This window comes from Heptranchias perlo, chromosome 2 (assembly GCF_035084215.1).
Source record: "Heptranchias perlo isolate sHepPer1 chromosome 2, sHepPer1.hap1, whole genome shotgun sequence".
In the NCBI taxonomy this organism is placed as follows: domain Eukaryota; kingdom Metazoa; phylum Chordata; class Chondrichthyes; order Hexanchiformes; family Hexanchidae; genus Heptranchias; species Heptranchias perlo.
This window is the reverse complement of record NC_090326.1, coordinates 118,768,222-118,785,114: the sequence shown is the minus strand read 5'-3', so window position 1 is coordinate 118,785,114 and position 16,893 is coordinate 118,768,222. Positions and strand designations below refer to the sequence as shown.

The following is a 16,893-nucleotide window of genomic DNA, read 5'->3' as shown; positions in this document are numbered from 1 at the left end:
GAATGGATTTTAATTCTCTAAAGCATTTTTGAAGTTGATAATAGGAGTCACCGTGTCATAAGTCGAGCAAAGGTGATCTATTCACCTTCTGCGCGAACTGTTTACTATCTGTTTACTGTTTGTTTCTAACTTGCTTTGTGATCACCCATCAAATGGAACTTGTTTGCTTAAGGCTTGCATAAAGTAGCAGCAGAGATATTTGAGCAGAGATATTTGTTAGTTGGTGTTGCAACTAATGTCTTAAAAGTTGGTGTTGATTTTGACAAGCATTGTGATCATCAATAAAAGAATAATGATGTTTGCTGTAAAATGAAAGCCCACGTGTAAGAGTTGCATGAAATGCTTGTTGATATGGAGCCTCTTCAGCGATGTTGTGCTTCTGATATTTTAAACAATGCTTGGCCAGAAGGTAAAGAAGATGAAGTTTATGAGGTTGAATCGCGAGTCCCGTTGCCGCGGCCATTTCCTTTTCCAATATGTTTAACGGAAACAAATTCAGTAGTGGTGCATACTTCAATCAGTCATTATAGTGATGATTTAGATGGACACTTACTAAAAGTAGTTTCGCAGATTTCCTTGCCTTCACCTCCATACACAGTAAGTACTAAGACTTTTGTTTTTGTGTATTAACTTAGATAAAGTACAGGAGAAATGGGTTAATAACCAGTCTGTATTATAATTGTCTGTTACTGCTTCAGTAAAACTAAATTAACTTACAAAAATATTATTCAAGTGTATATTTTTAACACTATTTGGTTCTACAAACCTAGTGAATTATTAAGAGATTTCTGAATTTAATATTTAAAATTTGTTTCTTCATTTATAGGGGGGAGAGACAGTAGAGAGGATGCTATTGACAATGTATGACAGTGATTAAGAGTGAAGCTTAAGTTTTGTTTACAAGGGACATAATCTATATTAATAGCTAAGAATTTGAGTTAAAATAATTGCAAGTGTTCATAAAACATCTTTCATCCTTTTTTTAACCTTTGGCCAATCAAGAATTTTGTTTAAAATTGTGCAAAAATAGAACACCTGAAAAATTGAGATGTGGAATTTCTGACTTTTGGTTTGTTCGGAAACTTAGTTTGCTACTTTCAAGCTTTATATTGAAAACATCTTATTAGTCCAGAATGTTACCAGGGCTCCAAGGGTTAGATTATGAGGAGAGATTATGTAAACTAGGCTTGTATTCCCTGGAATATAGAAGGTAAGGGATGATTTGATTGAGGTTTTTAGGATTTTTGAAAGGAATTGATAAGATAAATAGAAACTTTTTCTGCTGGTAGGGGAGTCTAGGACCAGGGGACATAGCCTTAAAATCAGATTCAGGCCATTCAGAAGAGAAGTTAGGAAACACTTCACACAAAGGGTGGTAGAAGTGTGGAATACTCTCCCACAAAAAGCAGTAGATGCTAACTCAATTAATAATTTTAAATCTGAGATCGATAGATTTTTGCTAGCCAAGGGTATTATTAAGGGATGTGGAACCAAGGCGGGTAGGTGGAGTTAGGATACAGATCAGCCATGATCTCACTGAATGGCGGAATAGGCTCGAGGGGATGAATGGCCTACTCCTGTTCCTCTGTTCCTAGCCACTTGAGCATTACAGTAGCATTTCGGTGTTACTGGATCATTCATAAAATACTGGTTAACCAATGTTCATTAGTTTTGTACTTAGCTTGCTAAAAAATGTTATGTAAAAAAAACTGTATTTTAAATATGAAAACTCCTCATTACTTAAGTTGCTTATTAAAGATAACCAGGTGGTGAATATTTTGAGTGCAGCCATGTTTACATAGTGAGTACCGTAGTCCCTACAGTCTTGAATAACTGAATAGTACTCATGAACTCTCTTACTGAGATATGAAATACCAAGTGGATTTTACTTAGATGCATAAAATTATACAACACAGAAGGGGGCCATTTGGCCCATCATCCCTGTGCCGGCTCTTTGTAAGAGCTTTCTAATTATGGCTGATGGTTTAAATTTGTTAGGATTCTTCTTTTTGCTAGGAGGATTTTTTTAGCTCCTGAGAACACATTGCTGTATTTTTTTTTGATATGTTTCTCGGTGGAGTATAATTGTTAGATCATATATTTCACAATGTACTGTGATACTAATTTCACATGACAACTAAAACTAGAAGCTAAACTCTTATACAGAGTAGATTACAGAGCAGGCTATTGCAATGTCAGTTTTAAATTAGTGCAAGTAAATGGTGTATCCCACATTAAACAATGACTTTAAATTAGTATAGAATATCCCACTGTTAATTGTGTTCCTAATTTACATGAGGAATCAAAGACCTGAAGCTCGCAAGATTTTGAATTATGGACATCTTTCTCATGAGAGAGTTCGGAAAGAGCTTTTGAGTGCCATCATATACTGTAAGGATTGTTGTACTGAGATTTCAAATTCTTTCAGGAGGCAATGCTCAGACAATTATACAGTGATTCACAAGCATCTAGGAATTTTTCATTCCATGAGAGAGGATGGTTTTTGTAATGGTGTGTGAAATCCTATGTACATTTATTTTTTTTTAAAATGGATAGTTTTGAATGAGAAATAAGGTTATAATTTACCCTAGGGTGTTGAAGTTACTCTGCTATTTTAGGGCACTGGCTAAACCGTTAGCTGAAGTGTGGGACAAAATTGGACAGCTCTTTCAAAGAGCTGGCACAGGCACGACGAGCGGGAATGGCGGCCTCCTGTGCTGTAAAACTCTATGATTCTGTGAATTGTAGTCTTCAAATTTAATGAAGTATTACCATCAATATTCATTTAAAACTAATTTCCAAGGAATTGTCATTAATGCAAGGTTTTTATCCCTGCTTCCAGCCCCCCTCTTTTCTCTTCCCCCTCCCGCCCCCCTACCCTACCCTTTCCAAGTGAGCACCCCACTTGTGCTAGAATTTATAATGGGGAACAGGGAAATGGCAGAGCAATTAAACAAATATTTTGGTTCTGTCTTCACGGAAGAGGAAACAAATAACTTCCCAGAAATGCTAGGCAACCAAGGGACTAGTGAGGAGGAATTAAAGGAAATTAGTATTAGTAAAAAAAATAGTACTGGAGAAATTAATGGGACTGAAAGCCGATAAATCCCCAGGACCTGATGATCTGCATCCCAGAGGTAGCCATGGAAATAGTAGATGCATTAGTTGTCATCTTCCTAAATTCTATAGATTATGGAACAGTTCCTGCAGATTGGAGGGTGGCAAATGTAACCCTACTTTTTAAAAAAGGAGGGAGAGAGAAAACAGGGAACTACAGATCGGTTAGCGTAACATCAGTAGTAGGGTAAATGCTAGAGTCTATTATAAAGGATGTGATAACAGGACACTTAGAAAATATTAACGGGATTAGACAAAGTTAGCATGGATTTATGAAAGGGAAATCATGTTTGACAAATCCAGCTGGAGATTTTTGAAGATGTAACTGGTAGAATAGATAAGGGAGAACTAGTGGATATGGTTTATTTGGATTTTCAGAAGGGCTTTGATAAAGTCCCACAAGAGGTTACTGTGCAAAATTAAAGCACATGGGATTGGTGGTATTATACTGGCATGGATTGAAAATTGGTTAACAGACAGGAAACAGAGAGTAGGAATAAATGGGTCTTTTTTGGGGTGGCAGGCAGTGACTAGTGGGGTACAGCAGGGATCAGTGCTTGGGCCCCAGCTATTCACAATATATATCAATGATTTGGATGAGGGAACCAAATGTAATATTTCCAAGTTTGCTGATGACACAAAACTAGGTGGGATCATGAGTTGTGAGGAGGATGCAAAGAGGCTTCAAGGCGATTTAGACGAGTGAGTGGGCAAATACATGGCAGATGCAGTATAATGTGGATAAATGTGAAGTTATCCACTTCGGAAGGAAAAACAGAAAGGCGGAGTATTATTTAAATGGTGATAGATTGGGAAATGTTGATGTACAAAGGGACCAGGGTGTCCCTGTAAACCAGTCATTGAAAGCAAACATGCAGGTGCAGCAAGCAGTTAGGAAGGCAAATGGTATATTTGCCTTCATTGCTAGAGGATTTGAATACAGGAACAAGGATGTCTTACTGCAGTTATACAGGGTCTTGGTGAGACCCCACCTGGAGTATTGTGTGCAGTTTTGGTGTCCTTACCTAAGAAAGGATATACTTGCCATAGAGGGAGTGCAGCGAAGGTTCACCAGACCAATTCCTGGGATGGCAGGACTGTCATATGAGGAGAGATTGGGTCGACTCGCCTGTATTCACTAGAGTTTAGAAGAATGAGAGGGGATCTCATTGAAACATATAAAATCCTGACAGGGCTAAACAGACTGGATGCAGGGAGGATGTTCCCCCTGGCTGGGGTGTCTAGAACGAGGGGTCACAGTCTCAGGATACAGGGTAGGACATTTAGGACTAAGATGAAGAGAAATTTCTTCACTCAGAAGGTGGTGAATCTGTGGAATTCTCTATCACAGAAGGCTGTGGAGGCCAAGTCACTGAATATATTTAAGAAGCTAGATAGATTTCTAGACACAAAAATCATCAAGGGGTATGGAGAGAGAGCGGGAATATGGTATTGAAATAGAGGATCAGCCATGATCATATTGAAAGGCGGAGCAGGCTCGAAGGGCCGAATGGCCTACTCCTGCTCCTATTGTCTATGTTTCTATGTGCCACAAATGACACAGTTGCCATGCTGATTTATGCAAATACTCTTAATTCTAGAAAGTAGGGATTAGGGACATAGACTGCCAAAAATCCTGCTCCATCATTTCTACAACAACAGATCAGGAGACTCAAATTTCTGAGGCAAATATATTTTCAAGATTTTAGGATTTAAAAAAAAGTTCCACATTTTATATTTTGGAATGTGTCCCTAATGTTTCATTATGAAGCAGGGTCAAATTATATACCATATAATTTCAGTGATTAAGTATGAAACATATATAGACATCAGCTAAATGGAGTAGGTTTTGATTACCCATAAAGTATGCAATGAATATCCTCAATCAATTAAGTAGCTTCTAATATAGTGAACTGAGTATTTAAATGTTATTTTTATTGCAATTTTTCTGGATAACATATTAATCAGAACAAAACAATGCTATTGCAGTTCACTTAAAAGGAGGGAGGTAGAGGAAAGGTTTGCCCTCTTCATTGAATAGCACTATGGTTTCTAACTAACTACCACCTCTTCTAAATTTGCTAATCTGTTTCATGTGTAGACACAAAACCCAAGCATGTTAACTGCATTACTTAATATGTGCACTTAATTTCTTAGCAAATAAAGATTTTTTTTTAACAATACATCTGAATAGTTTATTAAGAACTGATAAATAGTTGTTAAAGAATCATTTATATAATGTGGTTTGTTTGTAGCTTGATCATGCCAGGATTACTCAGACAGAACTCATGCGTGAATCTGTCAGAAAGAAAGGAGAGATTGCTGACTTACGTAAACGCCAAGATGAACTCCTTGACAGAGTTAATGAAGAGTTGAAGGCCAGAGAGCAGCTGGCATTGGAGCTTCATAAAGCAGAAGGTATGTTAACTGTCGGCTTAAAGCTTTAAAATCAAAATTACCATATATATATTGTTCGACTCAGGTTGTGTACATGGAGTGTCATTATTTAATTTAACTATGTAAATAGTTATTGTAAGGTAATGAGTATAGATTATAGAATGTGTCTTATGCTACAGAATACATTCTAGGAGCCTCTGATATTCTGTCTAAGTATGTCAGTATTGGACCATTATCCTCTTCCTATGTTCTGACCATGTACCATCTATAGTTTATAAGATTTCAATTTAACCCACCCCAAACTCTTCTGTTGGATGTCCAAAGTAATTTTAATATTTACTTCCTGAGCCAATTATTATGGAAATACAGCCCAGTGAAATGAGCTAACTCCTTCTTGCCAATATTATCAAAGACAAAGTCAAATACAGATGTTGTAACTATTGCTCATTTAATCAACATTTAAATCAAAACAACTAATATTCCCGTAAGATTAAGCATTGATATTACAGCAAGCACTTAATTCAGCATTTAGTTTAAAGAGAAAGAAAGAACTTGCATTTATATAGTGCCTTTCACAACCTCTGGATGTCCCAAAGTGTTTCACAGCATTTAAGTACTTTTGAAATGTAATCACTGTTGTAATGTAGTGAAACACAGCAGCCTATTTATGCACAGCAAAGTCCCACAAACAGCAGTGAGGTAAATGACAGATAATCTGTTGTAGTGATGTTGGTTGAGGAATAAATTTTGCCCAGGACACCAGGAGAACTCCCCTGCTGGTCTTCAAATAGTGCCATGGGATCGTTTACATCCACCTAAGGGGGCAGACAGGGCCACTGTTTAACATCCCACATAAAAGACTGCACCTCTGACAGTGCAGCACTCCCTCAGTACCACACTGAAGTGTCAGTCTAGATTATGTGCTCAAGTCTCTGGACTGGGGCTTGAACACACTGGGCGCTAAATTGGGCCATGTAGCGCCCATTGTTTCGGCGCAACACGGCCTCTCTGACTTTTAAGATGGCGCCTTGGATGCGGATGCCATCTTGGTATGGGGTTAGCACAGGCGCAGATAACGAACGCTGGAATCATGTAAAGTCGGGAGAAAATGGCTTCAATCAGTGTACAATGGTGATTTAAAGTGATCGACACCATTTTGGGACTTAATGCTCAACTCTATGCACAGTCTTAACCCTGACCACCTGAACGTGTCTTAGAGTGCCTGGAGGAGCCCAACCAGTGCTATTAAAAGGCACCAAGCAGGATTTACAGGTTCGTGGCTGGATTATTGCTTCTGGCTGCGGAGACATTTGTAATTGTTTTTGGAGGTGTCCTAGGCTTGAATACTAGGATGTGGGGACATAGCCTAACATTTAGAGCCAGGACGTGCAGGAGTGAAGTTAGGAAATGCTTCTACATGCAAAGTGTGGGAGACGTTTGGAACGCTCTTCTGCAGACAGCAGTTAATGCTAGCTCACTTATGAATGTTAAATCTGAGATTGATAGATTACTGTGAACCAAGGGTATTAAGGGATATGGGGCTAAGGCGGGTATGTGGAGTTAGGTCACAGGTCCACCATGATCTTATTGAATGGTGGAACAGGCTCGAGGGGCTAAATGCCACTGCCACTTGCTGCCTCCTGATATGCGCCACCTTCTCCTGTAAGAAAGCAGGACGTGTGCCTGGAAGATGTGCCTGTCATGGTTGAATAGCTAATGTGTGTGGCCTGAGAGTTGTGGGTGGGCGGCTTGAAACAGTGGTAATGTGTAAGGGTGAGAGGAAGCATCTGGTTATAAGAGTTGAGTACTGATGAAAAGAATTTGTTGGTATGGGGGTGTAGTGTATGGTGCAGTTGGTAGGAGATGCCACTTGACAGTTGACCTCACTCAACTTGACCACTCATGTCAAAGCATTGAACTCCTTCCTGCAGTGCATCCATGTTCATGATGCTGTGCGCCTGGCATTGACTTCATCCCCCACTGCCTCCTACTGCCTTTTGGATATATGTCTGGCGGGCCTCTTGCCCCCCACCCCTGCGGATATAGGATGTCCCTCCTTCTGTCCACCTCTTGCACCAAGGTCTGTAGTGCATCAGCAGAGAACCTTGGTGCACGCACCCTCGCAGGCCTGGCACCAACTTAGATCGTCAGATTGGTGAGGTCTGGCATGCAGATTGGAGGATGTGGGATTTAGTAGTGTGCAACCTTTATTCAATGTTTTAACGTAACTCGTCAGTGTGTAAACATAGGGATGGGACCTGCATCTGTGTATTATGTGTGCGACGTCTGATCTCCATTCGGACTCCGTGCAGGCAGTAGACTATTATTTTCAGCAAATAACAGGTACCAGCTACCTTTAAGAGATTTCAAAGAAACGTCCTCCCTTTGAGATTGAGCTCCGCCTGGTGGTGGAAAGTGTGAATTGCATTGATTTCACGTACAAGGCCTGGAATGGAACACTGATTGCGGGTGAGTCCTCTGATGGGCCGAAACTTGTGTCCTGCCTGTGCAGGGGCCATTGGGCGCGGGGTCATAGCGCATCACGCTACCCGTGCCCAAAAAACGGCCCCTATCTAATTTTTTTCCCCCCACTATCTTCTGAATTATTATAATTGGCATTAAATTTATTGACAACGTAACTGTTATCGGCATAAGTATAACTTCAGTACTTTGCGATAACTGAGTTATCCTAAATTATAGAAAATATCTCAAGGTTCAAGATTTAAGTGAACCGTTATTACCTAGCCTTTCAGTAGATTGACTTCATGGTTTACTTCTATCTGGAAGCTTGGGATGTGTCATAGTCTGTATGTCTTTCTCGTTCTACACTCATCATCTTCCCATCCCGGTTTAGCTAGCATGTATAAGTTATTTGCCACTCCTGTACTATACGTAAGCTTCACATTGTGCTCGGAGGCATGATGACAATGCAGTTTACAAGATTTATTTTCTACCAGTCAAGGTTAGGGAGTTAGAATACCTGGTTCCTGTCATTTTTCTCCAGTTGCGAGAGCGACTTATCATCCCTTTCTTCCCCATCCCCCAGTTCTGACTCCAGATACAGTAATGTGTATCTGTATGATACACATTACCGTGTGATAGCAAGATATTTTATCTTGGAGTAAGAGGTAAAAACTGGCCGTATCAGGTTACTTCACTTAAACATTGCCTGTAGGTTAACAGCTATGACTGACCATGTCATCCTCCTGGCTGAGGTGGGACGGGGCGGGGGGCGGGGGAGTTGGTGAGGGGAAGAGAGTGTTTTCATCTCGTGTGTGGATCATTACAGCTCAGGGTAGGGGGGTGTTGAGTTGCTTCTGGGTGGGGTAGTGGAAATGGCATGAGTTGTTACAGGGGAAGGGGGTACTTTGCTTCTCTTTGAGTGCGGGGTGAGTAAGTGCCCCCCCCCCCCACGCCCCAAAGAAAAACACAGGTCTCCCCTTTCCTGAGAATAAACTAGGCCTTCCAACCGCACAAAGCACAAATTCAGCTTTCCCTGCTAAGAATAAATCCCCACTCCAACTGAGCTGAGGCTTGCCGCCCTTCACTTCAAACAAATTAAGGACTTTTCTGCATGTGTGAGCAGTATCCTGATTTCAACCCTGTATAACCAAACCTTTGATTCCAGTCTGCTTATTTTAATACTTCATTTAAATAAAAGTTAAAACATAAAATTTAGGAATGTAATACTGGAAATTACACACTGCAATATTATTAAACAAACTCTTAACCAGTGTGTATCACCTTTCTCTGCACTCTGTTTTAATGGAGGCTTTAACTTATTTATTTTAATGCAGCTGAATGCCTTCAGTAAATAGCAGATAAAGGAATATGATCTGAACATGCTAAATGTTAATATTGCATGGTGTAATTTCCAGGTGGTAATTCTTTTCATAGAATGGTTACAGCACAGAAGGAGGCCATACGGTGCCGGTTCTTTGGAAGAGCAATCCAGTTAGTCCCATTCCCCGCTCTTTCCCCATAGCCCTGCAATTTTTTTCCCTTCTAGTATTTACCCAATTCCTTTTTGAAAGCCACGAATGAATCTGCATTTACCACCCTTTCAGGCAGCGCATTCCAGATCATAACTACTCGCCACGTTAAAAAAAAAGCTTTTCCTCATGTTGCCTTTGGTCCTTTTGCCAGTCGCCTTAAATCTGTGTTTTCTGGTTCTCGACCTGTCCACCAATGGGAACAGTTTCTCTTTATTTACTTTATCTAAATCCTTTTGGATCTCCATTTCACATAAGTTAACATATTAAACTGTGCAGTCCATGCTGCTGGTGTTCGTTTGGAACAGATCTTCTACAAAGCTGTAGAGTAATGAATATTTTCTGGTATTATGTTGCATAAAAAACTAAAATTTTTTAATGACAAATATAATTAAAAAGGTGATATTGGGATTATGGATTCACATACTTGTGATAACATTTTCTTTGTGGTCCAATATTGAAATACAATATTCAACTTTCAATCCATCAAATTTAAAATATTGTACTTGAATGCCAGCATTGAGATTATAAGAAACTGAGTGAAGTTTATAGAAATTAAGCCATTGTCATAACCATAACTTTCTAATTTGCCCTAAAAAGATTTTCAAAATTCTGGGATATTGCCCTTTTACACATTTTCATTTTCCTGTTGCCCATTAGCTGAAGTAACCTTTTAAGGGATAAAATTCATATGAATAGAAATTCAGTAGCACATTTTACATAGTAACAATAAAGAAGGTTTCCTTTCTGAATAGAATGTGTAAATTATACATTGTGTGTACTAAAACGTCCCTTCCAACGCAATCATTTGCTATGGCGGGTCATCGTAGTGGTTTTGATGTTAGATCACTGTAGCATGAAAATTACTTAGCCTTTGCATACCTGTAGATAATATTACCTCCCTTTGTGGCTTTGTGATCTAAAGAAGGGTGTATCAAGTGTTTATAGAACAGTCGAACTGGGTGTTACAAGTTAAACCAGAATCAATGTACAGAACAAAGACGAGATATTTGACAATCTAGATCGATCTTAGAAACATTCGAACTGTGTTTGTTCAGAAAAAAATTGCTCTTTTAATACTTGTACTTGAATATATTTTAGAACTGTTTTGCTGCAGTATTGAATTGAGTTGCTTCCAGCTGCTGCAGGAGTTCCTCAGGGCAGTGTCCGAGGCCCAACCATCTTCAGCTGCTTCATCAATGACCCTTCCTCCATCATAAGGTCAGAAATGGGGATGTTCACTGATGATTGCACAGTGTTCAGTTCCATTCGCAACCCCTCAGATAATGAAGTAGTCCGTGCCCGCATGCAGCAAGACCTGGACAACATCCAGGCTTGGGCTGATATGTGGCAAGTAACAACATTCGCGCCAGACAAGTGCTAGGCAATGACCATCTCCAACAAGAGAGAGTCTAAGCACCTCCCCTTGACATTCAACGGCATTACCATTGCCGAATCCCCCACCATCAACATCCTGGGGGTCACCATTGACCAGAAACTTAACTGGACCAGCCACATAAATACTGTGGCTACAAGGGCAGGTAAGTGGCTGGGTATTCTGTGGCAAGTGACTCACCTCCTGACTCCCCAAAGCCTTTCCACCATCTACAAGGCACAAGTCAGGAGTGTGATGGAATACTCTCCACTTGTCTGGATGAGTGCAGCTCCAAAAACACTCAAGAAGCTCGACACCATCCAGGACAAAGCAGCCTGCTTAATTGGCATCCCATCCACCACCCTAAACATTCACTCCTTTCACCACCGGCGGTGTGTACCATCCACAGGATGCATTGCAGCAACTCGCCAGTGCCGGTTCGACAGCACCTCCCAAACCCACGACCTCTACCACCTAGAAAGACAAGGGCAGCAGGCACGTGGGAACAACACCACCTGCACATTCCCCTCCAAGTTACACACTGTCCCGACTTGGAAATATATTGCCGTTCCTTCATCGTGGCTGGGTCAAAATCCTGGAACTCCCCACCTAACAGCACTGTGGGAGAACCTTCACCACACGACTGCAGTGGTTCAAGAAGGCGGCTCACCACCACCTTCTCGAGCAGTTAGGGATGGGCAATAAATGCTGGCTTTGCTAACAACGCCCACATCCCATGAAAGAATTTTTTTTAAAAGCTGCCAACATAGTTTAGAGACTTGAATATTAAGGTGACAGATGTCGACATCAGAATTTAGAATGGAAATTTAAAAGTAAGGGCAAAATGTATGCCATTTATACAGTGTGACCCATACAAAAATGTGGAACCGTACAGGTTCAGCCACATTTTTGCCTCTTAAAAGAAAATGGCTAGTGTTTAATTCTGTTGTAATCATATTGAGGTACTTAAATAATATTCTGTACATGCAGCTGCAAGAGAACTGGGAACTATGATGTTTGGAAGCAGTTTTCTTTATTGATTTTTAGCTGTGTATCAGCTTATGTTTAATTAAAGACAAAAATAAGGTTCAACCTGTAGAGTTGGACATTTTTGTACAGATTATACTACATGAACACTTGTATGATTTTTTGCCTATTTAACACACTCTGATTAATACAGCTACTGCTTTTTTCTCAAGTAGATACTTCACAGTAGTATAAGAGAATCATCTAACTTATGTTGGCCAACTGGTGACTCTGCACCAAGAGGTTTGCAGTTTATTAAAAAGCATCCTGTGCAACATGTGCTTGATTTACCATAGTAATGAAACTAAAATACTAATACAATTTCTTAACACTAGTCAGTCTCCCATGGTGTTGCACAAGAAAAGTCAAAACCAAGTGTTGTCTTCAGGTCAAGTGGGGATACAGGGTGGGGGATAATTAGACCAGGGCGTGCAGATGTAATTTAGTCTTCATTTTAAGGCATACATTCTGCCTTTATTTTTATATTTCCATTCTAAATTCTAATGTCCACATTTGTAATGAAAACAACCTCTGTAAACTTGTCACACTGAAATTACATCCTCCCACCAGTGGAGGTGCTGCAGAGGTTGAGTATATTCAAGACTGAGATCGATAGATTTTTGAACTCTATTAGGGTATCAAGGGATATGGAGGTCAGACGGAAAGTGGAGTTGAGTTCGAAGATCAGCCATGATGTTATTGAATGGCAGAGCAGGCTCGAGGGGCGGTATGGCTTACTCCTGCTCCTATGTTTCTTATTTCAATAAATGCTACTGTAAAATTCAGTAGTATTCAAGGTGCCTCCTACTTCTACTGCTTTATTATAACAAATTATATATTTGTTTCTGAAGTAAGCTATAATTTATACACCAAAAGACTGGTACATCAAGTTACATCGAAACTACAGCACAGAAACAGGCTACTCAGTCCAACTGGTCTATGCCAGCATTTACGCTCCACACGAGCTTCCTCCCTCCCTACTTCATCTAACCCTATCAGCATACCCTTCTATTCCTTTCCCTTAAATGCATCTATGCTATTTGCCTCAACTACTCCTTGTGGTACTGCATTCCACATTCTTACCACTCTTTGGGTAAAGAAGTTTCTCCTGATTTCCCTATTGGATTTATTAGTGACTATTTTATGGCCTCTAGTTCTGGTCTTCCCCACATGTGGAAATATTTTCTCCACGTCTACCCTGTCAAACCCTTTCATAATCTTAGACCTCCATCAGGTCACCCCTTAAGTCTTTTCTAGCGAAAAGAGCCCCAGACTGTTCAATGTTTCCTGATAGGTATAACCTCTCAGTTCTGGTATCATCCAAGTAAATCTTTTTTGTACCTTCTCCAGTGCCTCTGAATCCTTTATATAATAAGGAGACCAGAACTGTTCACAGTACTCCAAGCATGGTCTAACCAAGGTTCTATACAAGTTTAACATAACTTCTCTGCTTTTCAATTCTATCCCTCTAGAAATGAACCCTAGTGCTTGATTTGCCTTTTTTATGGCCTTATTAACCTGCGTCACTATATTTAGTGATTTGTATATCTGTACCCCTAGATCCCTGTGCTCCTCCATCCCGTTGAGACTTTTATTATCCAAGCAGTATGCGGCCTCTTTATTCTTCCTATCAAAAAGCAAGATAAAATATTCAGCATTGATTTAATTATGAAACACCATTTATAAATACTTAAATTTATCTGTAATTTAATACCTTTTTCAATCATTCATAGAATCGTAGAAAGGTTACAGCACGGAAGGAGGTCATTTGGCCCATCGAGTCCATGCCGGCTCTTTGAAAGAGCAACCCAGCTAGTCCTATCCCCGTAGCCCTGCAAATTTTTTCCTTTCTACTACTTACCCAGTTCCCTTTTGAAAGCCATGATTGAATCTGACTCCACCATCCCCCCTGGCAGTGCATTCCAGAATCCTAACCACACGCTTTTTAAAAAGTTTTTCCTCATGTCACTTTTTTTAAGAGACAGGAGCAGGAGTAGGCCATTCGGCTCCTCGAGCCTGCTCCGCCATTCAATGAGATCATTGCTGATCTGATTTTTACTTCAACTCCACTTTCCCGCCTTTTCCCTATAACCTTTGACTCCCTTGCTGATCAAAAATTTGTCTAACTCAGCCTTGAATGTATTCAATGACTCGGCCTCCACAGCTTTTGGGGTAAAGAATTCCAAAGATTCACGACCCTCTGGGACACAAAATTCCTCCTCATTTCTGTCTTAAACGGGCAACCTCTTATTCTGAGACTGTGCCCCCTCGTTTTAGATTCCCCCATGAGGGCTAACGTCCTCTCAGCATCTACCCTATCGAGTCCCCTCAGAATCTTGTATGTTTCAATAAGATCTCCTCTCATTCTTCTAAACTCCAATGAGTATAGACCCAACCTGTTCAATCTTTCCTTATAAGACAACCCTTCCATACCCAGGATCAATCTAGTGAACCTTCTCTGAACTGCCTCCAATACAAGTATGTCCTTCCTTAAATAAGGGCACCAGAACTGTACGCAGTACTCCAGGTGTGGTCTCACCAGCACCCTGTGCAGTTGTAGCATGACTTCCCTGCTTTTATATTCCATCCCCCTAGAAATAAAGGCCAATATTCCATTTGCCTTCCAGATTACCTGCTGCACCTGTATGTTGACTTTTTGTGTTTCATGTACGAGGACACCTCTTGACCCTTCCGCCAATGTGAACAGTTTCTCTATCTATTCTGTCTAGACCCTTCCTGATTTTAAATACCTCTATCATATCTCCTCTCAATCTTCTCTGTTCCGAGGAGAACAACCCCAGCTTCTCCAGTCTATCCATGTAACTAAGTCCCTCATCCCTGGAATCATTCCATTAAATCTTTTTTGCACCCTCTCTAAGGCCTTCACATCTTTCCTAAAGTGCGGTGCCCAGAACTGGACACGGTTCTCCAGTTGTGGTCTAAACAGTGTTTTATAAAGGTTCATCGTGACTTCCTTGCTTTTGTGCTTGATGTCTCTATTTATAAAGCCCAGGATCCTGTATGCTTTTTTAACCATTTTCTCAACCTGCCCTGCCACCTTCAACGATTTGTGCACATATACCCCCAGATCTCTCTGTTCCTGTGCCCCTTTTAGAATTGTGCCCACTTGTTTATATTGCCTCTCTTCGTTCTTCCTACCGAAATGTATCACTTCGTATTTTTCTGCGTTAAATTTCATCTGCCATTTGTCCACCCATTTCACCAGCCTGTCTAAATCCATTTGAAGTCTATCACTATCCTCTTCATTATTCACTGCACTTTCTGCAGATTTTGAAATTGTGCCCTGTACACCCAAATCCAAGTCATTAATATATATCAAGAAAAGCAGTGGTCCTCGTACCGATCCCTGGGGAACACCATTGTACAACTCCCTCCAGTCCGAAAAACAACCATTCACCGCTATTCTCTGCTTCCTGTTACTTAGCCAATTTTGTATGCATGCTGCTGCTGCCCCCTTTATTCCATTGGCTTCAATCTTGATGACAAGCCTATTATGTGGCACTTTATCAAATGCCTTTTGAAAATCCATATACACCACATCAACCCCGCATTGCCCTCATCTACCATCTGTTACCTCACCAAATCCAACAAACGTTTTGCAAAAGTCGTCTTTAAACTTGTAATATTTTAAAATAATCCTTTTTCGTTTTCAGTTAAAATTTTAATAGAATATTGTCTAAAGATCATATTTTCTTGCAAGTCCTGGAGGTTGATAGTTAATCCCCAGAAATCAGTCTGTAAGGTACATTTCTGATAGCATTTTTTTGCCTGTGTTGAACTTTTAAACTTCAGTTTTGTATTGCTAAAATCAGCATTTATGGGATTAAAACAAAAATACAGAATATTTCTCAAAGGAAAACAAATATTCAGTTACAGACAAGTTAGCTACGATGTTCTTAGATGTGAATTTGAGGCTAGAGTGCAGTAGAAAATTCAAGGTGTCAATTGGCCAGAGCTATTACATTTAATGACCAGCAACCTACGCCATTGTCGAAGATTGGCACATGCATTTAATATTGATGAGTGGCTGTTTGATCTAATATTGATGAAGGAAATGCAGCCTTTTTAAAAACATTTAAGAACATAAGAAATGGGAACAGGAGTAGGCCATGCGGCCCCTCGAGCCTGCTCCACCATTCAATGAGATTATGGCTGATCTTCTATCTCAACTCTACTTTCCTGCCATATCCTCATATCCCTTGATTCCCTTAGTGTCCAAAAATCTATCGATCTCAGTCTTGAATATACTCAACAACTGAGCATCCACAACCCTCTGAGTGAAGAAATTCCTCCTCATCTCGGTCCTAAATGGCCGACCCGTTATCTTGAGACTAAGACCCCTAGTTCAAGACTCTCCAGCCAGAGGAAACAGCCTCCCAGCAACTACCCTGTCAAGCCCTCTTAGAATTTTATATGTTTCAATGAGATCACCTCTCATTCTTCTAAACTCTAGAGAATATAGGCCCAAACTACTCAATCTCTCCTCATAGGACAACCTTCTCACCCAGAAATTAATCTAGTGAACCTTCGTTGTACTCCTTCTAAGGCAAGTATATCCTTCCTTAGGTAAGGAGACTAAAACTGTACACAGTACCCCAGGTGTGGTCTCACCACAGCCCTATATAATTGCAGCAAGACTTCCTTACTCTTATACTCCAACCCCCTTGCAGTAAAGACCAGCATACAACATCCTGTACAAATTCAAACGGTTTGAATTGTATTCCTGTGAGGAAACTTCTTAGCTGTCGGCCATTCCACAGGTGGTCAATTGGCTGCTTACAGGCGGTCTTCAGCTGCCCTAAAGCAATCCATTGCCAGTTTCGGTTATTGTGTGAATCTTTCAGCCAATAGTTACAAGGCTGTTTGATTTTTAAATGTTGCCTCCCAAATAAGGAGATAGGCTAAATTTTGGGGCTGGCTTGATGGACCAGCTGGTCTTTTCCTGCCCGTCAATTTCATATGTTT

General features: G+C 40.4%; 1 protein-coding gene across 3 annotated transcripts in view; it reads left to right on the top strand.

Moving 5' to 3' along the window:
• Nucleotides 1-16,893, top strand: part of akap9 (A kinase (PRKA) anchor protein 9) — a 248,150-nt gene that overhangs the window by 120,515 nt on the left and 110,742 nt on the right. For all 3 annotated transcript variants that reach the window (XM_068006479.1, XM_068006470.1, XM_068006463.1), the window contains exon 24: nucleotides 5,373-5,535. In XM_068006479.1, the coding sequence (XP_067862580.1) occupies nucleotides 5,373-5,535 (163 nt within the window). The remainder of the gene's footprint in view (nucleotides 1-5,372; nucleotides 5,536-16,893) is intronic.